The 27,273-nt window shown below is 43.0% G+C and overlaps 1 protein-coding gene across 1 annotated transcript in view; it reads left to right on the plus strand.

The window, feature by feature from the left end:
- The window catches only part of PEX19 (peroxisomal biogenesis factor 19), a 743,396-nt gene that overhangs the window by 34,797 nt on the left and 681,326 nt on the right, over positions 1 to 27,273 (plus strand). The window contains exon 3 of the mRNA XM_044059399.1: positions 4,540 to 4,705. Coding sequence (XP_043915334.1) covers positions 4,540 to 4,705 — 166 coding nt within the window. The remainder of the gene's footprint in view (positions 1 to 4,539; positions 4,706 to 27,273) is intronic.

Below are 27,273 nucleotides of genomic sequence, written 5' to 3' on the forward strand. Positions count from 1 at the left end.
ACTGTTGTGGCGATGTGGTTATCGAAGGTGAGACCACTGTCCACCTGTGTCCCTAAGTCTCTTATCACACTTTCTGAGTTTAGTGTACTGCCACCTATATGGTAATTCATGGATACATGTTTTTTCCCAAAGGGGATAACAATACATTTCTTGGCATTGAGCTTGAGCCCATGGCTCTGGCACCAAGCATCTGTTTCTGTAAGGCCCTTTTGTAGAGTATCCACATCATTTTGGGATTCAATAATGGCTCCCAGTTTGCAGTCATCTGCAAACTTTGTTAGCCAGAGTCCCTTAGTGTTGACCTGTACTTCAGAGAAGTAGATGCCAAACAAGAGCGGCCCCAGGACTGAACCCTGAGGTACTCCACTTGTTACTTGTCTGGAGCTGGATTTGTAGTCGGCTACTTTTATAGTGTGGGTTCTATCAGTAAGCCATTTAGCAACCCATTGGGTGACATAGGGATTAATTCCCAACTTAGTAAGTTTATCTATGATTCCAGAGTGGGGGATGGTGTCAAAGGCCTTGGCAAGGTCTAGATAGGCTGTGTGGACCACCTTACCCTTGTCCATGGCTCTGGAGACTGATTCAAAGAAGTCAATCAGGTTCAGGAGACAAGATCGGCTCTTCACAAATCCAAACTGGGTGGGGTCCAGTGTTTGAAGGTTGCCAATGTCTTTGTTTATAAGTTCCATGATAATACGCTCCATGGCCTTGCAGATAAGGCTTGTCAGACTGATGGGGCGGTAGTTTCCGGGATCCAAGGTGGATCCCCCCTTGTGGATTGGGATAACTGCAGCTCTGCGCCACTCAGTGGGCACGAAACCTGAGGTGAGGCTATGATTAAACATGACACTTAGGTGAGGTGCCAGTTCTTATTGTAGTTAATGTAGTACACAGCCCGGGATGTCATCTGGTCCCATGGATGCTGTATTCTTGGCTTTAGAGAGTGCATTTTGTACCTGTGTGGCCGTTATTACTGGAATTTGGCAATCTTCCGGTATTGAGATGGGCCATTTAGGGGGTGAGAGGGGGTGAAGTTGGCACTGAATCGATCTGCCAGGATATTGGCAATATCCTTCGGATCAGTATATTTAATGCCATTCTGTTTTAGCTCAGAGCAGATCTGAGCATTGCCATTTAGATTCCTGACATAGTTATAGAATGCTTTGTGGTTGTCTTTGGAATCTTTGGCAATTTTATTTTCGTAACTAGCTTTGGAGGATTTTATGAGGCATCTCAGTTTCTTACTGAGGCTAGTAAGGGAGTTTTTTGCATCCTGGGATTTTCCTCTTTTCTGCAAAAGTTTCTTCCTTTTGTTGTAAAGTTTGTTTATGGCAGGGGACCACCAGATTGGCTTCCTTTTTTTGGATGAGAGCATTTTGGTTCTATTTGGGATGGCACGATTCATTCATGAGTGGATGTGCTCGTACAGTGCCTTAGTGTAGGATTCAGCAGTTGAACTTTCATTTCCCATCTGCATGGGTGTCATGAAGTTTGTCACGTCTGACTTGAGTAGCATGAAGTTGGCTTTGGAGAAGTTTTTTATGGTGGTTTCTTTACTGGGGGTGGGGTGGGATGTGGATGTTAAGGGTGATTAGCTTATGGTCAGACCTGACTAATGAGGGGGTGACCATAGGTATGGAGCATTGATTTCCCATGTTGGTAATGACCAGGTCTAGGATATTGGAGCCCCTGGTGGGACTATGGATTAGTTGATCCAGGGCGTTGGAATTTATGAATTCCAAGAACCGCTATGCAAAGGTGTTGGGACATGAGTAGTTTTCCCAGTTAATGGCAGGGTAGTTAAATTCACCCAGTATTAGGGTGTTTGGTTCTATCTTAATATTTTCCAGTATGTTTAGAAAGGTGTAGTGAGAATCTTGGGGTATGGTGGGCGATCTGTAGCAAGCTACAATTTGGATTGCAGTCTTACCTAGTGTTAGTTGCACTTGGAGAATTTCAGACACATTGTGTTGGCCAACTAGCCTAGTGGTGTGAATATCCTTGGTGAATATTGACACTCCTCCACCTTTAGTGTTTCGGTCCTGGTTTGGTGGCCGAAAAGTGTGGTAAGAGTTGTAGCCTGGTATTGCAGGGGTGCTCTCTGCAGCCTTGAACCAGGTCTCAGTTACTGCACAGATATCGATGTTCTCCATTTTTAGGAGTGCCTAGAGAGAGTGCATTTTGAGGTTTAGACGTCTAGCATTGAGTAGCATTACCTTCAGATTTTGCATGCTTGTACCTGTTACGGTGGTGGTTTTGTCCTTTGAAGTTTGCCTAAAAAAGGCACTATAGGGGTGGCAAGAGCCTTAGCCAGTAATCTGAATCCCAGGGGCGACAGGTGCAGACCATCTCTGGCAAAGCATCGTGGTCTGTCAATCATGTCATCCCAGGCAGACAGATACTGGATCCCCTTTGAATGACACCATAAGCTTAGCCAATTGTTGAAGTCAATAATTTTATCCTTATATTGTGGTATCATTCTGGGCGAAGGCAGGATGCTACTCAGGGCTAGGGTCATACCTGCCTGGGCCACATGATCCGAGAGCTCTTCCATGTCTCTTTTCATGTAGTCCAGGGAGGTAATGCTTCAAGTCATTCACTCCAACATGGACAATGACAGAGTCATATTTGTACTTGTTGTGGAGTGACTTGAGTGCATGCGTTATGTGGCGGATCCTGGCACCAGACAGGCAGCTGACTGTAATTTTCTCCTTATTCAACCTGGTGAGAGGGACATCAGTGTGCTGGACTTTAGAGTCACCTATGAAGAAAGTGTTAGGTACATTGTCTTGCCTTAGGGGCTGTTGCTGGGTGGCACACTGGTGTTGTGAACTATGTGACACATTGGTTGTGATTGGTGTTTGTTTGCGTTTCAGCTTCAGAGGTCTTTGTTGCTTGGGCAGGTTACAGTTAAGGGCCTCTGCATATGTGGATTTAGTGTTGCTATATGTGGGTGTTGGTGGTGCGGGTTTAGAAGGGCCATGTGTTGTTTGAGGTGTAGTGTGGGTGTTAACCTTCTCCTCTTGACTGTTTAGCACAATCTTGGGTGGAGAGAGCTTTGCTTCCATTTTGCCTATGTAAGTGCATCTCTCACAGGTTGTAGTGTTGGGTGGTAGGAGGAGAGGGTTGTCTGTGTACATGAGGCAATTGCTGCATTGCCCCAGTATGCCCAGATTCACCAGGTGGACAGGAGAAATCACCGGAAGCTGACCCTTGGACATGCCTGGTTTGGGGCTTTTTTTTTTCTTTGTAAAGTATAGGAGCTGTTTCCTTAGCAAGGTACTTTGCAATTATAGGCTGTTTAGTGCCTACTATTAATTTCTCCTTGTTAACAAGGAGAGTTCAGTGTTTGTATGAGTTTAAGACTTCCTAGTGCTTTCCAGCAGATATTAGAGAAAGTGCTAGTCACAGGGATGCTTAAAGGTAAGATTGAAAAGAATACACTCTGCAGTGTGCACTAGAGAAGTTAGATGTGAAAGTAGGTAACTTGAGTTTTACCTGTTTAAAAAGTTAAGGTTTAGTGGAGAGTTACTATTTTTAAAACCGCAAGATGGATTGAAAGGGGTGGTCACTTTTGTATTTTGGTACTATGAAATACTGTAGGATGGCCAATAAATTTAAATAATTGAAGGGGTGGGATGTCAAAAATGATGATTTTGTGATTACTCACATAAGCCAGTGAAAGTAGAGAGAAATGAGATATATGGTCAGATTAACATAAGAGGCGGGCAACTAGAAAGACAGTGGTATTTAACAAGACAACTTAAATGGGTGGGAGGGCGGGAAAAAATTCTGCCCGACTCAGAACAGAGAGAGCTGCGGTCTCTTTTGAAGTTTTAATATGCTGTTAAAACAGAATGCAAGCAAAACACAAGGTAAAGAAAACAAACTACAGTATTCAAAATATAGAAAGGCAATACAGTAATACAAAAAATAAAAGCAAACTAACCTTTCCTTCACAGCAAAGTGTAGCAGAGTCTGGATGAGCCTTTTTGGTAAAAGAACTGAAAGTGTGATCTTTAGGAAGGGGTGGGAGCAAGTTGCATATAAAAACTGGGAATTGCGGGAACAGTTTATGTAGAACAATGTTTTGGTGGAGGAGTGAGGTTTAAAGGAATGCAGGAATTGAACAATTTGTGTAATGCTGATTGTTGATAATTGTATAAAAGAATATATGCTATGTATAATGTTTGTTACTGTGACCATGTTAACATGGTTTGTTTTCTGTTATGTGAATGACTCTCTGCCTACTTCTTAAGTGATAATTCAAAAAAAGTGTTAAAAATATTTATGATGTTAATAGTATTCTGTTAGTACTCCTTTTAAAATTGTAGTTGTAGGCTTCTACCAAATATGAATAGGTTTTGCCTATATCTGCAAGTCCTTCAAAAACTGATGCAGTTGACAAGGCAGCCAAGTAGTGAATGCTGTCGAGTTTATGCACATACTGCTTATGAAACAAACTGTTTTTGTAGATGTGTGGTCTGAATACGCGTGTATGTACAGTTAAGACTAACTTGTCCATACATTTTGCAGGGTGGCCTTTTTGCTTCACAGGAGAAGTTCTTTCATGAGCTCTTTGATAGCGAATTAGCTGCCCAAGCCACAAAGGAGTTTGAGAAGGCAATGAAGGAACTGGCACAAGAGGAGCCGCAGTTGGTGGAACAGTTCCAGAAACTATCGGAAGCTGCAAGCAAAGTTGGTAAGAAGGATGCAATGCTGGGGGGGTGGATGTGTGGCTGGGCATTTTGATATGTGTGTGTGTGAGAGTACAGTGACATTTGTTTGATCGAGCTGTACACGGTTGAACATTTTTATTCTGCATTATATTGGAGTCTAAGTTCAGTGCTTGCAACCATGCAGCTGACCAAGCATGTATAGCTTGTTTTACTGTTAACGGTGTAACCGAATCTTTGTCTTATAGTCACTCATGCTGGTATAACAGTGTAAGCGAATCTTTGTCTTACATTCTCTCACGCTGGTATAACAGTGTAAGTGAATCTTTGTCTTGCACTGCTATACCAGCATGAGTGAATGTAAGTGAATCTTTGTCTTACATTCACTCATGCTGGTATAACAGTGTTAGCGAATCTTTGTATTACATTCACTCATGCTGGTATAACAGTGTAAGCGAATCTTTGTCTTACACTGCTATACCAGCATGAGTGAATGTAAGTGAATCTTTGTCTTACATTCACTCATGCTGGTATAACAGTGTTAGCGAATCTTTGTATTACATTCACTCATGCTGGTATATCAGTGTAAGCGAATCTTTGTCTTACACTGCTATACCAGCATGAGTGAATGTAAGTGAATCTTTGTCTTACATTCACTCACGCTGGTATAACAGTGTTAGCGAATCTTTGTATTACATTCACTCATGCTGGTATAACAGTGTAAGCGAATCTTTGTCTTACATTCACTCATGCTGGTATAACCGTGTAAACAAATCTTTGTATTACATTCACTCATGCTGGTATCACAGTGTAAGTGAATCTTTGTCTTACATTCACTCATGCTGGTAGAGTTTTATGGCACAGTGTTCTGTTCAAGATGGCACACTATGGGATTAAGCCATTTGTCTTTCTTCTCACTGGTGTGTGATGGCAGAGTTGGTGTATTTTTAAAGTAGTGGGGTTTGGGGGATATAGATGGGTTCTCCCGCCACCAGTGTGGACCTTTGGTAGGATGCTGCTTGATTAATCAGTTGACTGCTTGCACATGCACGTGGGGATGCAGACTCAAAAGTTTGTGATGTGATGTGAAGTTTTATTACATCAGAGTTCTGAAACTGATTTTAATCCTTTCAGCATTGCAGGATTGCTACATGAAATACTGAAGTTTGCATGTATCCTACACACTAAATTTTCATTTTGGGAACCATTATATGACTTTAGAGTCAACACTGACAACTAACTGTTTCACCAACAATTTGGGTTAGTCATTGGCAAGAAGGCCTTCTCCAAAATTTGTCTTATATGCATGAATTGTCTTCCATTATATATTAAAAATTAGCGGACCATCCTGTAATTACAGAGCAAGCTGCGAGAACACATGTTCAGTGAAGCCATGTGTACTTGCTTCTAAAAACTGTGTTTAGGGGTTATCATAGTAATTAAGGTGTCTACCTCACAGGTACAAGATACAGGGTTTGATTCTCACCATTGAAATAAACTTGGCTAGACTTAAAATGGCCTGCAAGGGCAGTTAACCTAGTACTTACCTCTGAAGCTCTGAAAGTAAGTAAGTTGCCAGTATAAAAAAAATCAAGATTTCATTATTTTATTGGCAAAGCGTATAGTGGCACATTAAAAATTAGTATAAATTTACATTCACTAATATTTTTTGTTTTACTTACAACTTGCGGTTTATATGTTTGCGTGTAGTCCCTGTTCAGAGGAAAATAGAATGTAGCCATTTCTAGTAGGAAAAACTTACTCCATCACTTTATTCAACAGTACAGTGCCTGTACTTGTAGGCTAGCGTACTACTTGCACAGTCTTAAGAAAAGTACAACAGTATTTCCATGTCTGACTAAAATTTATTTTTATGTGCTACCATGTAAAGATTATTTGTTGCTACTTGTTTAGAAACGTACTTTTCTACTGAAAGTCTGCTTTATACAAATTATAATCAAATTCATAACTTGCTTAATAATGGTGACATTTTCAAAAGTAACAGCTGTGGTGTTTATTGACTTCTGTTTACCAATGTAGAACAGTGATAAAGATTTGAACATTTTGGTTGCATTATTTTTCCTGTTGTCTGAGCCTTGGTCGTGCTGAAAAGTTTTGTGGCAGCCCATTTATCTGGCTGTAATATGTAAATAAAAATAAAATGTGTGTATGTGTTATGTATATGCATGCATGCACATATATATTTTTAATACGTGCATATATTTTACATATTTATATGGGCTTTCATCACTTCCCCAAGCCCCTGCAGAGTTCCCACTTCCTGATGCTGACCTTGCCCGTCACTGTGTTTTATATGAAGTAGCTGCCATATTGTTAGGAAGTAGCTCCCATTGTGGTTTCTGAGGGTGTGCTGGCAGCTGGCAGTGATTCCTTTAAGAGATTTCTCCCATCTTTGTGTAACCACGGGGCTGCTGGTTAAAAGGGTGTGGGAGTCCCCCCTAACATGAGTTTTTAGTAACATCTCCTGGGGGGCTTTCTATTGAAGTTTTCAAGGTGTGTTTTTATTTTTTTCCTTTCTTTTTTGTAGCATCCCTTCATATTTTAGCTGTGTTTTAGTAGTATAGTAATTATTTGAGATATGTTAGTTGTGTTGTTAATGTTTAAGTTCGCCAAAGTTGGGTGCATTGTGCTGGTAATGCCATTTTCAGATTGCCTAGTTACGTCTGCTTTTCTTTTTTTTCTTTTCTTTGTTTCTAATGGAAATTTTGTATGTGTGTGTGGCTCTGTGTATGCAGTATGCAAAGTTACTTTTCTAAGTGAAGTGAATGGGAGATTTGGTCCTTGTTTTGCTTTGTTTTTGTTGGTGTAAGCATAGATTTGGATTTAAGATGTTTGTTTTAGGTGGACTAGAGTGGTTTGTTTGCAGCATCTCTGTCCACAAGCCCTTTTTAACATTTTGCACATGGGGTCAGGGTGTCAGTTCCACAGTGACAATCAGAGAGCCAAGGTTTACACTGCCAGGTGGCTAGCCCTGCCATGGTAGATGTTCATCATGTTTCACTGTTGCAGTCATTACACTTGGGTTATCCTGCTGGCAGGCTACCCGCAGTCGGCCTGAATTCCAAAGTCCTGGTCCGGCGTCGGTTGCTGTCGCCTCTTCCCTGACGTCAGTGCGCCAGGGGTATAAAAGATGCATCCGATGCCATTTTCTTCAGTCTTTCTTGCCACGCAGTGCCAGAAGCAAAAGCATTTCGCAAGTGCAGGTCGGCCGACTCCTGAGATTTTCGAAATTGAATTTCAGATCCGAAGTCTTCAATAAAGCTAAGTACCCCGTTGGGGAAACATTTTTCTTGCTCCAGACCAATGTCAGAAAAAGTTAACAATTGTATTTCTTGTGGGAAGCAAATACCTCATAAGGATTTTCATTCTTACTGTATTCCTTGCCTAGGCCCTGACCACGACGTTGCTAGTTGTCGGTTTTGTGCTAGATTTAACCAATGCATGATAAAGCGTCGGTACGATTTTGCTTTTCATTACTTTGGCCGAAGGTTTAACTATATAATGCTGTCGGAACAACAGATGACCGGGATTCATAAAAAGCGCAAGGATAAAGAAAAGGACAGGTATCCGAGGTCCAAAACTGACGATGAAGCCTCTTCTAGGCCAGTCGCCGGTTCGCCGGTGCTCAGTGAGGCGCTTTCGCAGCCCCTGACTCCCGCTACCTCAGAGTCACAGGCCACCTCCGACTCCCACGTGGAGACAACTAGGCCTCTGGATACTCAAGGTATTGTTCCTTTGGAAATTAATCCCTCAGATGTGTCCGGAGCCGCTGAGCAGGCATTGGCTTCTGAGTGTGTTTTCAGACCTGCACAACTTTATATAAAGCCTACTTCAGCATCCAAGACAAAGTCTAAAACACTTTTAAAGACAAGGAAACAAGTACAGCATTCTCCAGGACAGACTTCTTTGCCTAAGAAACAGATGCTCAAAATGGCCGAAGACCTAATTACTTTGATCAGGGGTTCCCATCACCCTCCTGATAAAAGGCCTAGGCAAGATACTGAATATGATTCCTCTGATCAGGTTTCCATTTCCTTTGATTCCTCTTCAGAACAAGGATATTCTATTCCTCCCTATGAGGATTCTGATGCTGAAGATTCTATTCCTTCAGCTTCTCCTCCTGAGGATTACTCATTTGGGGAAACCCTGCATACCATGAGGGAGCATTTCCACTTGGAGAGCCAAGATTATTCAGATTCTAAGAAAAGGCTTAGAGACTTTCTTTTACTTCCTGAGCACAGACCTCTTGCAATTCCTCCTGTTCTAGACATAGTAGATGATGTATTTTCAAAGTCCGGCCTGTCTCTAGACTCTCTACCTCCTGCGCCTGTTAAGCCGGACAGATACTACAGGGTTCCAGATTCCCATAAATTTCTATATAAAAACCCTGCTGCTGACCCAGAAACTATCTCACAGGGTCCCAAAGGGGTCAAGTCTGCTACTGCTAAAAACCCTGTCCCCTCAGATAGAGATTCAAGGGCTCTGGACAGATGGGGGAAAAAAGTCTATACTTCTGCTACCTTGGCTGTAAGGGCTTTAAATTGTCAATTTCATATGCTCAGATATCAGCAATACTTAATGTCTTTGTTAAAACAAAAAATGTTGACAAATTCTGAATGTTCTGAGAACAAAGATTTGCAGGATTTATTGCATGCAGCTGAACAAGTGGGAAAGCATACTTTGCAGTGTGGTTATGATTCACTGGAGGCCTTGTGCAGGGCCGCTGTTACAGGTTCTGTTATTAGAAGGCATGCTTGGTTAAAAGAACAGAATCTGCCTGATTATGTTAAAGCAAAATTATTGGATGCTCCATTACAGCATGATACTTTGTTTGGTGTTAAGGCAGAAGAGGTGTTGAAGAAAAGGAGGATAAAGCTAAATCTATGCAGACAGTAAAGGATTTCTTACAGGTACAGCCACCCAGATTTAGCAGGAACTGGCCTTCTAAGAATTGGTCCCTTCCAGTGTCGGACGGGCCATAAAGGGGCAGATACAGATGCCCTAGAGGCAGGCAATAGCCCCAGGGCTCATACAGGCCCAAACAATGGGGTGCTTCTACCTCCAAAAGCGGAGAAGACAAATCACAGCCTTATAGGAAACAGTCCCAATGACTTCCCTCTGCCAATGCCAAGCACTTATCTTTTGGCAGCTCCCTTAGGGGAAAGCTAGCACTTTTTTCACAAAATTGGCACAGGATCACCCAGGGCAAATGGGTCTTAAATATAGTCTCTCAGGGATACAGATTCCACTTTCATACCCGTCCAAAGGCAAAAGGTATGCCAGACCTGCCACACAATCAATGGGCACGGGCACAAAAACAAGTTTCATGGACATTATGGCTATTCAGCTATTCAGCCTTTTCTTAGTACCAAGAAAGGACTAAGCCTGGAGACCAATTCTGGACCTGTCTATTCTAAATATTTTTCTGTTCGTTCCAGAATTCAAAATGTTGACTCTGCAGCAGCTTCTGCCCATGATGGGCAAGAAGGCTTGGCTTGTAACTTTGGACCTCAAAGAGGCATACCTGCCTGACCCAATCAGACAGTCTTGCAGAAGATACCTCAGATTCATAGTTGGCTCAATGCATTACCAATTCTCTGCACTGCCCTTTGGCTTATCTACTGCGCCCAGGGTCTTCGCAAAATGCCTGGCACCAGTAATTGCATTTTGCAGACAAAGAGGAATTCAAATATATCCCTACTTGGAAGACTGCCTTATTCAAGCAGAGACCAAAGACATTCTACTAAAGCATCTGGTGTTTGTAAAAAGATTACTAATTTGCCTAGGGTACACAATAAACGAAAAGAAATCAAAACTAGTACCCTCTCAAGAGATAATATTCCTGGGTGCAAGCTTAAATACAACTGCCCAGATGGCTTATCTCATGCCAGAGAAACAAAGGCAACTGACTTCTTACTTCGAAAACATGGCAACAAAGACCCAGTTATCTGCAAGAAAAATTCTGCAGGCTACATGACATCCTGCATTCTACTAATTCCATATGCAAGACTGCATATGAGGAAACTACAATAGTATCTAAAAAGTGTTTGGACTCAACATTGCCACAGCCTGGAAACATTAATTACTCTCATTCCCTGCTTGCAACAGGAGTTTCGATGGTGGGCACAGGCCTGTCACCACAGCAAGGGACAGCCATTCGCTTTACCCACAGCCAGGCAGACACTAACAACAGATGCATCAGATTATGCCTGGGGGGCACACATGGCAGGAAAATGTATTCATGGCACATGGCCCACAAGCCAAATGCATCTTCATATCAATCAAAAAGAGATGCCAGCTGTACAAAATGCCCTGACAGCCTCAAGGACCTACTTCATCCAGGACAACTGCTGATAAAGACGGACAGGACAATACTACAGTCATGTGGTACATAAGCAAGGAGGCACACATTCCTACCCCCTCTGCAGACAAGCCATGACTTCGTGGAACACAGCATTGACTTATCAAGTACACCTGCAAGCACAACTCCTGCCAGGAAAGACAAATACTTTGGCAGACGAACTAAGCAGAAACCTCATGGATCCTCACGAGTGAAAACTAGATCCACAAATCTTCAGAATGATAACAGGGAAATGGGGATGCCCAGACATAGACCTATTTGCCTCCCCTCACAACTACCAGCTACAGAGATTCTGCACTCGGACTTATCACGAACAAGCATGGAAAGTGGACGCCCTTTCATTCAGCTGGAAAGCCCTAATGGCTGTGGAACCTTTTATTATTTTCCATCTAGTCAGGGTTTCTCTAAGGACAAACCCAACATTTATGTGTAAGGTAGTGTCCAGTGTGGCTCTTAACCAAACCATACATTTGCCTACCTTTTATCCAAACCCGCAGAATAAGGGGGAGAGACTTCTGCATTCTTTGGACATACACAGACAGCTACGCTTTTACTTGGACAAAACTAAAGCTTTCAGAAAGATTGAGCAACTCTTAGTGGCATATGCTGCAGGATCGCAAGGTAAGCTATTTCAAAGCAGACTATTTCAAAATGGATAGGCCACTGCATTCATTTCTGCTATTCACAGCATGGCAAATCAGTGCCTGAGGACTTTAGGCCACATTCTACCAGAGCAGCAGCCACTTCAGCAGCCTTTCTCAGTAGAGTACCAACCAAGGACATTTTGGAGGCTGCAACCTGGACTTCAGTGCACACTTTTACAAAGCACTACCACTTACCTATTTACTATAAATCCAGAGCAGGCTTTGCCACTGCAGTTCTGCAGGGCCTCATAGCCACTCCTAATTCTATTTAGGCCCAGCCACCCAACCTCAGCTTTGGGATTCGACCCAAGTGTAATGACTGCAACAGTGAAACACGATGAACATAGTACAGTTGTGTACCTACCATAAATGTAGATGTTTGAGTGTATTCACTGTTGCAGTCCAGATTACCCTCCCACCATCCCTCTTTCATTGCTGGGACTTATCTGTACTTCTCTATTCTATACAACCTATGTGGTGTATTTGCTTGTAGATGAAGGTTATGTGCATGCTTTTTTATGATCAGAATTTTTTAGCCTACCCTTTTGGTGGCACCTGACATCTGGGGCAAGAAAAACTGAAGAAAATGGTGTTGGCTATATCTTTTATACCCCTGGCGCACTGACGTCAGGGAAGAGGCAACAGCAACCGACGCCGGACCAGGACTTTGGAATTCAGGCCGACTGCGGGTAGCCTGCCAGCAGGATAACCCAAGTGTAATGACTGCAACAGTGAATACACTCGAACATCTACGGTTATGGTAGGTACACAACTGTACTTTCTTCCGCACCACACACACGCACGCATGGCCAATTTAGGGTGTCCAGTCCATCTACTGCATGTCTTAGGAATGTGGGAGGAAACTAGAGCATCCAAAGGAAGCCCACACAAACCAGGGGAGGACACGCAGCCTCTGCACAGAAGGCACCCCAGTTGAAAATTGAACCAGGGAACCTCTTGCTGTGAGGTGGCAGTGCTATCCACTGTGCCTCCCTTGCAGTATGTACATGCTTTTGGTGGGTGCTGTAAATATGCTTCGTTTAGGAGACGTTCAGAAGCTGTGATGACATGCCAAAGATGAGGTAAGGGGATAACACACCAGGAGTGTAGATAAGGCTTTGATGCATAGGAGTGTTGATTTTAGATCTGTACACAGTGTGCCAGATATACGTTTGTATTACATGTACTAGTTCGGGTAAATTAATACACATGCACACTTACTCTTCCTCCAAGTATGTCCTTATAAGACCTCAAGTTGCGGCGTAAGATTTTTGGTTTGTTGAGGTAGAAGGTCTAATTGACATAGCTTATTTTTGATCATGTATGTCTTTAGTATAGGTTTGTATTTGAGGATCAGTTTAAAAAAAACTGTGTAACAGACATCAGAGTTCATGGTCCTGATGTATCAAGTGGTCCGTTTACTATCAGGATTACCTGAACTTTGTTTGAAGCAGTCTCATCTACTGCAGGAGTTGAGCAGTGTGAATCAGGAGAAGCGTACACCAAAAAAGACTTTGGAGAAAGAAATGTGTGTAAAAAGTTTACTAACAAGTTGAATAAAGGAACACGGTAGGGTAACAAGCTGGTGACCTTTGAGGAGAAGTACATTATGAAGGTGTGATGACTTAGCAACACTGTTAGTCACTCTCCCACTCACCCCCTCCGCACACCACCACCACCATAACCTGTTCTTGTTTTTCAAGCCTTTTAATTAACTATAATCTGGTGCTATAATTTACTGGAGACTTTGTGACTCTGCAATTTATAGCTAGTGCTGAAGACAAGATGTTTGGATGCTTGGGAAATACTTTAACAAAAGAGTCCTCTAGAAGCTTCAAGGCTGAAAAACAGTAGGTCTTAATGCTGAAGAGGAAGGGCTCAGCTGACCAGAATCGTCTTTAACAGACAGGTGTTTTGCTGTCAGTGACTTCTTATGTCCTGGGTTCAGTCCTGGGACCGCTCTTGTTTGGCATCTACTTCTCTGAAGTACAGGCCAACACTAAGGGACTCTGGCTAACAAAGTTTGCAGATGACTGCAAACTGGGAGCCATTATTGAATCCCCAAATGATGTGGATACTCTACAAAAGGGCCTTACAGAAACAGATGCTTGGTGCCAGAGCCATGGGCTCAAGCTCAATGCCAAGAAATGTATAGTTATTCCCTTTGGGAAAAAACATGTATCTGTGAATTACCATATAGGTGGCAGTACACTAAACACCGAAAGTGTGTTAAGAGACTTAGGGGCACAGGTGGACAGTGGTCTCACCTTCGATAACCACATCGCCACAACAGTCAGGAAATCCTTCTATGTGGCACACCTCATCACTAAGGGCTTTTCATCCAGAAAAAAGGAGGTCATTGTCCCACTGTACTCATCTCTCATTAGACCCATTATAGAATACAACGCCCTGTTTGGTATGTACCTCTCAAGACATCTGCAACAACTGGAAAGGCCGCAGAAATACCTCACTAAAAGAATCACAGGCCTAAAGCAGATGCCCTACACTGACCGCCTTAAAAAACTCCAGCTATACTCTGTCGCATATCGTCTACTCAGAGGCGATCTCTGCTTAACATACAAAGCCATGTCAAACCCAGAGCTGTTGTACATGCTACACTTTAAAGAAATCCCAATCCCTCAGAACCACACGCTCCAGGGATCTAAACCTTGTCATCGCAATAAACAAAACATGCTGGATGGATAGGTTCCTGACCCAGAGACTCCCTAGACTCTGGAACAGATTGCCCATACATGTCAAGCAGAGTGCCGCTTTGGCCCTCTTCAGAAGGAACCTTGACGATTGGATGGGAGAAAGGAAATTCACCCCAGGGATCATGTCAGCTGCCCTGCTAGACAGGGGTCCAGGGAAGTAAATAGTGTGGGAAGAAATAGCCAGGGAATTGTTATGGCTAGGCTTGTATAGGCCCTAGGGCTGATAGCCTAGTACCAACGTATGAACCTATGTAAAAATAGCTGTATATACGGTACCAGCACTGCAGTGATGGCCAAAGACCCAGTTTATTTTTACTTTTTTATGGATTGGAGGCCGAAAATGATTGCAAACAATTTATGAATGCCATTTAGATTCATTTTTTTTTTTTGTTTAATTGACCTTCACCTAATGAACTGCTGAAGCCTGCCTTATCATATGAACAAACTGATTCTCAACTCATTATCCACTGAGCGAATGCTGTTTCTGTTTGAAAGAAAGGCTGACCTTTCTGTTACTGTACTAAGTGGTTAAAGTGTGCTACACAGGTAGTACTGGAGTGTGCCTTAGAGACGGATTCACCTGCTTACAACAATGATGGGCATCTGTACTAAACACCGAACAAGGCCCCCATCAGTTTAGAAACATTAGCAGGATGAGGCCCAGTAATGTATGATTTTCTGAGGGAGACTGTATTAAGGGACCAGCTTAAAGGATGCTTTCTGTAACCATTTAAGAATCCTAGAGGGTAATCTTGACTTAACAAACCCAGGCTCACATAGAACTATCACAACTGCAAACCAAACACATAAACACACAAAAACATACTCGGAGGCGCTGATTAAAAATCTACCAAAACAGAGGCCTCCAAAGCAGACACCCAAGAAACCACCACCTCAAGACATAGCAAATGCAACACATAGTTCACAAAGTCAGTGTGCTAAACAGTCACAGCCCTTAAGGCCAAACAACATGCCAGACACACTTGTAATAGGTGACTCCATAGTCAGGCACACTGACGTCCCGCTCACCAGACTGAACAAGGAGAGGGTCACAGTAAGCTGCCTGTCGGGAGCTAGAATCCGCCACATAACACAAGCACTCAGGTCACTCCACAGCAAGTACAAATATGACTCAGTCATTGTACATGCAGGTGTAAACGACCTGAGACGTACCTCCCTGGACTACATGAAAAGAGACATAGAGGAGCTCTCTGATTATGTAGCCCAGGCCGGTATGATCCTGACCCTGAACAGCATCTTACCCTCACCAAGAATGATGCCACAGTACAAAGACAAAATGATCAGTTTTAACAATTGGTTTAATTACTGGTGTCATTCTAAGGGGATCCAGTGTCTGTCTGCTTGGGATGACATGCTTGACAAGCCACGCTGCTTCGCAAGGGATGGTTTGCACCTGTCACCCCTGGGCTTCCGGATATTGGCCAAGGCTCTTGTCACCCCCATAGTGCCTTTTTTAGGCAAGGCTCAAATGACAAACCTACCTCCCTAGAAAACACAAGTGGAAAAAAACTAAGGGTAATGCTGCTCAATGCCAGAAGTCTAAACCTCAAGATGCACGCTCAAGCCCTTCTCAGTATGGAGAACATCGATGTCTGTGCAGTGACTGAAACCTGGTTCAAGGCTCCTGAGAGCACCCCAGCACTATCAGGTTTTACCTCATATCATGCTTTCCGGCCCCAAAACTTAGACAGAACCACAAAAGGAGGGGGAGTATCCATTTTCATCAAAGATACCCACACCTCCAGGTTAGTGGCAACGCACGAAGCATCGGAGACTATCCAGGTGCAACTAACCATTGGCAAAACTGCCTTACAGTTTGTAGCATGCTACAGACCACCCTCTCAAACTCAGGAACCCCACACAGCCTTCCTGAAGACACTGGAGAGTATGAATGTCTCTCCAAATACCATCATTTTGGGAGACTTCAACTACCCAAACATAGACTGGGAACATTACTCAAGCCCCAACACTCTAGCCCAAAGGTTCTTAGAATTCATAAACTCAAATGCAATGGAACAACTAGTCACCATTCCCACAAGAGGAGACAATATACTAGACCTGATCATCACAAACATGGGGACAAAATGCTCCACACCGAAGTACATCCCTCTTTGGTAAGATCAGACCATAAATTAATCTCACTGGAAATCCACATCCCGCCCCCACCCCTGCACAAAAGACCACAGTGAAGAACTTCTCAAAAGCAAACTTCACACTTCTTAAGACTGAAGTGGTATCTTTCAAGGCCCCTGGGCCAGTGGAAACCACAACCCACACTGCTGAATCCCTTGCAAATGCCTTCTATGGGCACCTTCAAGAATGCATGGATCATGCAATCCCAAATAAAACCAAGACCCATTCCCCAAAGGCAGGCGACCGGTCTGGTGGACCCCAGCCATAAACAAACTTTACAACAGAAGGAGGAAGCTACTACATGACAGAGCAAAATCCCTAAAAGGAAAGGCATCTCTGATCAGTACTAGCAAAAAAACTACGATCACTCATAAAATCATCCAAGGCCAACTTTGAGAGAAAAATCGCAAATGACACAAAAGACAATCACAAGGCCTTCTTTAGCTATGTTAGAAACCTGGGTGTAAACTCCCAGATATGCTCAGAGTTAGTCCAAAATGACACAAAATACACTGAACCCACTGACATTGCCAACATTCTGGCAGACAGGTTCAGTGCAAATTTCTCCTCCCCCTCCCCCCCCAAAAGGAGAAATAACTATCCCAGCAGAGTGTAGCCTCCCTAACATCTCAGATGCCTAGGTGAGAGCCGCCCTCTAAAGCTAAAACACAGCATCAATGGGACCGGATGGTGTCCCGGCTGTGTGCTACATGAACTCCAAGAGGAACTAAACCCACACATAAGGCTGCTGTTTAATCTTAGCCTTACCACAGGATACACTCCAAAGAGTGGCGTGACGGCAACAGTGGTCCCACTTCACAAAGGCGGTGCTTCTACGGACCCTGGAAATTACCGCCCCATAAGCCTGACGAGCCTGGTCTGCAAAGCTATGGAGAGGATCATTATGGAACTCATAAACAAAGACATTGGGGACCTACAGACATTGGATCCTACCCAATTTGGCTTTGTCAAGGGCAGATCCTGCCTTCTGAACTTGGTCGACTTTTTGAAACAGTCACTAAGGCCATTGATGAGGGTAAGGCAGTTCACACAGCCTACCTTGACCTTGCAAAAGCCTTTGACACAATACCCCACTCGGGCATCATAGACAAACTCACCAGCTTAAATGTAAACCCATATGTCACAAGATGGGTTGCAAACTGGCTCAAGGACAGAACCCACAGGGTCAGAGTTGCTGGAGCTATGTCAGACTCTAAGCCAGTCACAAGCATTGTCCCACAGGGCTCAGTTCTGGGACCCCTCTTGTTCGGCATTTATTTTTCCGAGGTACAGGCAAACATAGGAGGATTGTGGCTGACAAAGTTCGCAGATGACTGCAAACTGGGCGCCATAATTGATACTCCAGCGGACACAAACATCCTTCAGAGAGGCCTCATAGAAACGGATAATTGGTGCCAGAGCCATGGCCTTAAGCTAAACGCCAAAAATGTATAGTCATACCCTTTGGGAAAAACAAGGTACCGACAAATTACCACATAGGCGGTAATCCATTAAGTACGGAAGAGGTAATCAGGGACCTAGGGACCCAGGTTGACAGTAACCTCTCATTTGACACTCACATTGCCAAAGTGGTTAGGAAGACCTTCTATATTGCCCACCTTATCATGAAGGGTTTCACATCTAGATCAAGAGAGGTCATTGTGCCCCTGTACTCTTCTCTTATCAGGCCAATGATTGAGTACAATGCCCCATTTGGGATGTATCTCACCCGACACCTGCAGCAGTTGGAAAGACCCCAAAAGTTCCTCACCAAGAGGATAAAGGGTCTTAAACATATGTCATATGCTGCCCGACTGAAAAACTCCAGCTCTATTCAGTCGCATACCGCCTACTCAGAGGTGATCTGTGCCTGACGTACAAGGCCATGTCCAATCCTGAATTAATGGACATGCTCCACCTCAAAAATCCAAATCCATCAGAGCCACGAGAACAAGTGACTTAAACCTCAACACAGAAATAAATAGAACGTGCTGGAGGGACAGATTCATAACCCAGAGGCTCCCTACACTCTGGAACAGAATCCCAGTCCATGTTAGGCAGAGCCCCTCACTGACTCTATTCAAGAGAAATCTTGACGAGTGGATGGGAGATCGTAGGTTTACCCTGGGGGTCATCTCTTTGTCACTACTAGACAGAGGCATAGTAAACTAAACCCTAAAAGGGCGTAGTATTCTCATCCTAAGGGGTGGTGTAAGCCACATACACTCTGGCTAGGCTTATAAATGCCCTAGAGCAGATAGCCTAGTATGAACCTATGAACCTATAATTCAGTATTCACAACATTGTAGCTGAGTACTGACTATGCATATTCTGAGAATAACTGTGATTATATGTGAGGCAAGGCAGTTGGCTCAAAGTCTGTCACATCAGAAGGAAATTTTATTGCTTAACGTTAGGCCAGTTTACTTGTAAGAATTTTATTTTTATTGTGTTAAGAAAAAAAGAATTTCAGTTTGTCAGGGCCTTAATAAAATCCCATTTACTCACTCTATGTTGTGCCAAGAAAACTTAGGGTGACATTCTTTATAAAAACTGTACATTGTCACAAGTATGAAGTAACGGATATGCATCTTTCTTCATGAATATACCCGTACTGAAGAGATGCATTTTGTACCTGCTGTACTGTCTGATGAACTTTCCACCTTTAGTGTTAACACCTCTCCTTTTGCTTCGGATTTTAGTGCATGCAGGGCTTTTAGTAATGGATAGGAGTTTACATTCAATACTTAAGTGACAAAACTAGAATGTAGTACTAAGGCTTTGCCTTTAACAGTGATGGAAAGCATAATATTGTGCTTTCGTAGTTGTGATCACAGGTTTCAAATTATTTGTATAGATTTTTCAACTTGATGTTCTTTGATGGTAAAGGACACAGGAATAATGCTAGGCAAGCAGTCATGTGAACCATAAAATCTCTAGCTGTATTCACTTTTAACTAGACACTCTCGAAAATTCTTGCCACTCTTTATGAACAGTTCAGATCCTGCACATCCTTTGGCATCTCCATTCTCGGGAATATCTTTCCTTGAAACCACCTGTAGCTTGGGAATCTGTCCCAGTTGTTGAATCAGATGAATAGACAACCTCGGATACAAAAGTTATGTACTTACCATAATGCTAGATCCATGTTGTCTTTTTTTTTTTTTTGTCTGGTTCAACATCCATCCCTTCATCCCCTATCCTAAATTGTCATTCCCAGAGTTCGGCTAAACATTTGGGGCCTTGTGTCTTTGACGGCCCTTTTTTGCTGTTTTTATCCATGCATTTTTGTGTCAGATAGGGTAGTCAGCTTAGCCTGTTTCATGTTTCCTAGTAGAGAATTTCTAACTTTAAGCATGCAGACTCAATCTGAGGTAATCTGGGGACCAGAGGGTATTATAGGTAGGGGGAAGAACCGGAGCCGTAGGTTCAAGTTATTAAAAAGGATAGAGATCTGATCCGATAACCCAGTTGTTGAACTGGAAGACAACGTAGATCTAGTGTTATGGTAAGTAAATCATTTTAATTTATGGGGTCCATAATAGTGTCTTGCTGTGTCCACAACATAATTTGTCAATGCCATGCCATTTTGGCAGTGTCTGGAGATTAGATAAATGGTGGATACCTGGAAACAATCAAAATGCTTTAAATTTGTCAGGGGTCATAACAGTTTTTTGTTTTTTCAAGTTAATCCCATTTGTAAGGGAGCTCAACCCTGATCTCCCTGTCTTAAAAAAATGGCATAGGGGATAAGGGCAGTAGTCCCTCTCGCAAACCAACTTAACCATCTGTTTGCCTATCCCTACATCTGTCTCAGTATCCATGTGCCTATTGATGCATCCATCAATCAGTAAAATGACAGTGGACCATGAGAGTGGGGAGAAAAAGACTACATGTTTACTAAGCAACAAACACTATATGTTCATGTGCTATTGTAGACCCACACTTCCAGGTCCAGTGTCCTGCATGATTAATTAGATTTACAGGTTGGAGACTATACAAGAAGTTAAATGCCATGAGAAAGTCCACAGCCTGAACCTTTTATTGTTTATAAAACAGATGAATAAAAATCTTATGTAATGTATAAGAAAAATGATAAGCTATCTTGTAGATGTTTTTGCAAAAAAAGATTTCAGAGTCAAAGGGCCTAGATGAAGAAGTCAGACTTGTCACTGCTTGTGTTTTGCATAAAAACAGATTGTGAGAACTTATTGAGTTACACTGAGAGATGATCTTGAAGCTGTCTCCCCCCCCCCCCTCACTAAATGACATTTCTATTCAGGAAGTCTCACAAAAACGTGACAGAAGTCTGGTATAAACAGTAGTAGTGCAGTGAAGAAGACAGACAAGTGTGTAGGGTATTTCATACTTGGTGCAAGTTGTCTGTGACATGCATAATATAGTGTTAAGGGTAATGTACAGTGATCCATGTAAAGTATTGTTGGCTGCTTCATACCTGTGCATATTTTTAGCTATAAAAGGACAATCTAAAATATTGGGAGTGTACCCTTTAAGTGTTAGCGAGGTGAGTAGTATGTTGTGTTAGACAGTAGTTGTAGATACTTTAGTTTTCAGTGAGATTTCAGGGAGTTTACACCACGTCATCTTTGTGTGTTATTTATTAACATTCAGACAAATTCATAACATGCAAATATGTGCAGTACCTATAACAGGAAACCTTTATGTGTCTTAATTCTGACTTTGCTGAAGAATCGGCCCCTTTGCTGCTGTTTTCCTTTTATGTATAAAGTTGTTGAGCACGACTTGCATGTGTGCTGCAGTAGTCTTGGCATGCTAGGGTTTTGCATAAGTAATTTGCATGCTTCTGTCATGGTACAGTCATGTGAAACATTTATTCCACTTTTATAAATTATTTTATTTTTAATTTAAGTGGAAAAGAGCACTGACTTAACTAAAGCATTTTCAAACTAACCAAGAGAAAACAGTAAAATACTCTATCAAAACATAATGTTTTTAATGCATGCATGAGTTTTACTAGTTTTTGCTCTTAATGTACTGTATAATTACTCTGCCGTGTGGACTATGAGCATTTTTAGATGACCTAGAAAGAGGTTTTCTGTTTGTTTGTTTTTTTTGTACTTGATTGCCTGTGCGGCATTGCATATTGGCAGTAACTGACACGTGGCTCTTTATGGCAGATGTTCGTGTTTCACTGTTGCAGTCATCACGCTTGAGTTATCTGCCTGCAGGTAGCCCTCAGTCGGCCCGAATACCAGAGACTTAGTATTTCTGCGTCAGATGCTGTTGCTCCAGGAGTGACGTCAGGTCGTCAGTGGTATAAAAACAGGCAGCCGATCCAATTACATCAGTTTTTCTTGCCGAGGAGCCCGAAAGCAGAAGCAGTTTGCAAGTGCCGGTTGGCGGCTACCTGAATTTTCATTTACGAATTGAATAATCCTAAAGTCTTCTAAAGCTAAGTACCCCGTTGGGGATCCTTTTTTCTTGCTGTAACCGATGTCAGAAAAAGTTAACAGTTGTCTTGCCTGTGGAAAGCAAGTACCACACAGAGATTTTCATTCTTACTGCATCACTTGTTTAGGCCCAGACCATGACGTACCTCGCTGTTGGTTTTGTGCCTTGTTCAACGCCCGAACCATTAGTTGTTGGGCTCTCATTGTCGCTAAATTCTTTCGTTCTCGATCTCCGTATTCTGAAATGGCTTCGGTAAGTCATCCGACTACTGATATTCTGAAAAAACGTAAGGATAAAGACACAGACAGACCGCATAGGTCCAAAGCTGCCGATGACGCTTCCGTTAAGCTAGTCGCTAGTTCACCGGTACTAAGTGAGGTGCTTTCGCTGATGCCCACTTCAGTGGATTTGTATGCCTCTACCGAGACCCATTTGGAGTCTGGTATGCAGGGAGAGACTCTTCTTCGACTACGGAACCTGTGGATGTCTCTACCTTGGATGGGTCTCTACCTTTGGATGAAAAAGACAGAGACAGGCCGTCGAGGTCCAAAACTGCCGACGATGCTTCTAAATCAGTCGCCAGTTCGCTGGTACTTAGTGAGGCACTTTTGCAGCCCCTGATACCCGTTACTTCTGACTCGCAGGCCTCTACTGAGACCCATTCGGAGTCCAGTATGCCGCGAGATGCTTCACCTATGGAACCCGTGGATGTCTCTACCTTGGATGGGTCCGGAGCCGCTGTGCAGGCACCGGCTTCTGACGGTGTATTCAGGCCTACAGACTTGCATATTAAACCGACTCCACCTTCTATACTAAGGCCTAAATCTCGATCTATGTCTAAAAAACCGATGCCCAGGCCACATGTTCAGGCCCCTATGCCTAAAAAACAAATGATCAAAATGGCTGAAGATCTTCTTACTGTAATTAGTGGTAGTCAACACCCCCCCCCCCTTCTAAGAGGCCTAGGGCTGTGCTTTACTATGAATCTTCTGATCAGGACTCTGTTTCTTCTGATTCTTCTAATGACCCGGATTTGTCCATACCTACTTATGAGGATTCTGATGCAGAGGATTCCATTCCCTCTGCCCCCCCCCCCCCCGAGGACTTTTCTTTTGGGGAAACTTTACATACCTTAAGGGAGCATTTCCACTGGCAAAGTCAGGAATTTTCTGAATCAAAAAAGAGGGTTAGGGATTTCCTTCTTTTACCTCAGCATAGGGCTTTGGCTATATCTCCTGTACTAGACATTGTTGATGATGTGTTTTCGGAAACCAGTATGGCCCCTGATTCCCTGCCTCCTGCTCCTAGTAAACCTGACAGGTACTACAGGGTTCCTGAGTCCCACAAGTTCCTTTTCAAAAATCCTGTTGCGGATTCAGAAACCATTTCTCAGGGGTCCAAGGGCATTAAGGCTTCTAGTGCTAAAAATCCTACCCCTTCTGATAGAGACTCCAGGGTGTGGGATAGATGGGGTAAAAAGGTTTATACTTCTGCAGCCTTGGCAATCAGGGCTTTAAACTGCCAATTTTATATGTTAAAATAACAACAGCATATTATTGGACTGCTTAAACAGAAAATGATGTTGATTTCTGACTGTGTGGAAAATAAAGATTTACAGGATTTATTGCATTCTGCTGAACAAGTTGGAAAACATACTTTGCAATGTGGTTTTGATTCTTTAGAGGCCTCTTGTAGGGCTGCTGTTACTGGATCTGTGCTTAGAAGGCATGCTTGGCTTAAGGAGCAATCTCTGCCTGACCTTGTTAAAGCAAAATTGTTGGATGCTCCTTTAAATCAGGACCGCCTGTTTGGCAATAAGGCTGAAGAAGTTCTAAAAAAGATGGAAGATAAAGCTAAATCTATGCAAACTGTTAAATATTTCTTACAAGTGCAACCTCCAAGATTTAGTAGGCACTGGCGTACTAAGAATTGGTCCTTTCCAGCTCATTCCAGATCCTCTCAAGTCACACCCAGACACACCAAAATCACCAGGTTTCAGTCCCAGGGGACTCTCAGAACTAAGCAATGGGGGGCCTCCACTTCCAAGTCTGGAAATAACAAGACACCCCCTATGGTAAGCAGTCTCATTTACTTTCCTTTAAAATTACCAAGCACTTACCTTTTAGCCGCCCCTTTGGGGGGAAAAATTGCTTTTCATGCAAAAAAACTGGGAACTCATAACCCAGGACAAATGGGTTTTAAATAGTGTCCCAGGGATACAGATTTCATTTCCACACGTTGCCATCACCAAACGGGTGGCCAGACCTGCCCCCAAATCAGTGGGCAGAGGTTCAAAGACAAGTGCTTTCCATCTTAAACGTGGGGGCTATTCAACCGGTACCAGAAGAGGAAAAGGGACAAGGTTTCTATTCCAGGCTTTTCCTGGTACCCAGAAAAGACTAATCATGGTGTCCAATTTTGGACCAGTCTACACCTTTCTGCACATTCCAAAATTCAAGATGCTGACTCTTCACCAATTACTTCCTATGCTAGGCAAAGATGCCTGGTTGGCAATTCTAGATTTAAAAGAAGCTTACCTGCATATCCCAATCAGAGAATCTTGCAGAAGATACCTACGCTTCAAAGCAGGCTACTTGTATTATCAGTTCTCTGCACTGCTCTTTGGCTTGTCTACTGCGCCCAGGGTATTCACAAAGTGCCTGGCTCCAGTAATTGCATTTTGCAGGCAAAGAAATATTCAAATATATCCATACCTGGACGATTGTCTAATTCAGGCAGGAAACCAGGCCATACTTCTAAATCATCTGGCGTTTTAAAAAGGGTTCTAACTTCTCTGGGGTTACTCCATAAAAGAAAATAAATCACAACTGATACCCTCTCAACAGATTACATTCCTGGGTGCAAGCTTGAATACAACTGCCCAGATGGCTTTCCTCACGCCAGAAAAGCAAATTCATTTGGTAACTTACTTCATACTAGTGGCCACAAAAACCCTGCTATCTGTAAGACAAATACTGCAAGCCTTGGGGTTCATGGCCTCCTGCATTCTTCTAATTCCATATGCAAGACTGCATATGAGGAAACTTCAGTGGTACTTAAAAAGTCTATGGAGTCAATATTGTCTCAGCCTGGAAACAATGATTCCTATCATACCTTGCCTACGCCTAGAGTTTTTATGGTGGGCAGAGGCCTGCCACCAAAACAAGGGACTGCCATTCACACTAACCCCTGCCACCCAAACCCTAACTACAGATCAGACTGTGCATAGGGGGCTCACCTGGCAGGGAAGTGCATTCAGGGCAAATGGAACCCAAATCAAATGCACCTACATATCAAACAGAAAGAAATGTTAGCTGTACAGAATGCTCTGACAGCCTTCAAGGACTACATTCTTCCAGGACAACTAATGGTAAAGACGGACAAAACAATGGTTATGTGGTACATAAACAAGCAGGGGGGTACACATTCCTACCCCCTCTGCAGACTAGCTATGGAATTGTGGAACATGGCCTTGAGCTACCAGGTTCACCTACAAGCTCAATTCCTGCCAGGAAAATTGAATACACTGGCAGACGGACTAAGCAGAAATCTCATGGACCCACAAGAGTGGAAACTGGAACCATGGATTCTCAACATGTTGACAAGCAAATGGGGAGCCCAGACCTAGATCTGTTTGCCTCCCCCCAGAACTACCAGCTGGACAAATTTTGCACAAGGACTCCCCACAAAAAGCCTGGAAAGTGGATGCTCTGTCCTTCAGCTGGAAAAAAACAATCAGTCTACACCTTTCCCCCTCTGCCTCTGCTCCCCAAAGTTCTGCTAAAAGTCAAACAGGACAAACCAAGAATGATTTTGATTGCTCCGGACTGGCCACGCCAACACTGGTACCCACTCCGCAGTGTGTCACAAAGATCTCCCTGGCACCTGCCTCAGACACCTTCCTTGCTGTCTCAGCAGGAGAACCAAATTCTGCACCCTCAGATCCCAACATTGAACCTTGTAGCTTGGCTGATCACTTAAATTCACCCTTAGCATCCCTCAGCAAACCTGTGATGGATGTCATCTTGGAGGCGAGAAGACCTAGTACTAGAAAAGTGCTGCTTCCTCTGTCCAAAGCTTAGTGCAGACTATAGGCCTGCTACCAGTTCATACTCACATTAAGTAATAATATATTAAATCCTGTTAATTTCTATGCATAGTTCCTAATTCTGGCTCGACTCTTTCCTCATGCATTTATGTCTGAATATGTCTTTATTTTAATGGAGTTATGTGTTCTACTGAGCCTACACAACATAACCTGCTAGATATTTGACATAACTGATTACATGCTCTCTTATGATAATGGTAGCTTTTAACATAGAATTGAATGTGCATTTTCTAACTGTATTTTTTAAACTGATTACAAGCTCTCTTATGATATTGGTAGCTTTTAACATAGAAGTGAATGTATATTTTCTAACTGTATTTTTAAAACTATTGTTCTAACTATCTAACTTTGTGTTAATGCTTGCTTCTTGCTACTCACTACCACTGTTGTCTCTCTCTCTCTCTCTCCCACAAGTACCCTGCACTTCACTGTGCTGTTCCAGTCTATAACTTTGTGTGAACCTACCTGCTGGGTGACAAAGGACCTGTCCGACAAATAAACTGTGTTTTTTTCCCTCAGCCTCTACTCCCTGCACCCCCTCTCAAGGAAGCAAGAAAAGTATGTTATTTATGTCCTGCCTGTAAAACATACTAACGTCCACTATTGATTCAGGGGTTCTAAAGCACGCTCTGAGCCCAGTCAACCAGCAGCCTCTTACCCCCCCCCCCACAACCAGCTACCTTGTTAACAATACTTTACTCCACCTCTTGGTATCCCTCTTACTAACTTATCCCCCTTCCCTATCTGGAAATTGCCTACCCTCCTTACTGTACTTGCTTATAATACTAACTTTGTCCAGTAAGTGGTATCTCTACCCTCTTCAATATTTCTCCTGCTTATCTATTTGGCTTTCTGAATTTACTACTCTCTACTTCTATGACCTTGAACTACATTTAAACTTCACACTGTACCCTTCATTCTAAATTGCTACACTCTCCTGCTTTCTAATAGACCCCTTACGTATCTCTGCTCCTACCCACTTTAGACTTACTCAACTTACCTTCTGTAATCAGCTCTGCTGACTGTTTCTCTTCTAGCTGCTCCATTGTCTGTTTCTACCCGCTCCATTCGCCCTGCGGGCTCACTCCTCTCCCCTACCCTACCTCCAATTCCCACCCACCCCTACTAATCTTACACATATACTTCACTGACCACACCC

This window comes from Protopterus annectens, chromosome 17.part0 (assembly GCF_019279795.1).
Source record: "Protopterus annectens isolate FY-2018-M chromosome 17.part0, PAN1.0, whole genome shotgun sequence".
Taxonomy (NCBI): Eukaryota; Metazoa; Chordata; order Ceratodontiformes; family Protopteridae; genus Protopterus; species Protopterus annectens.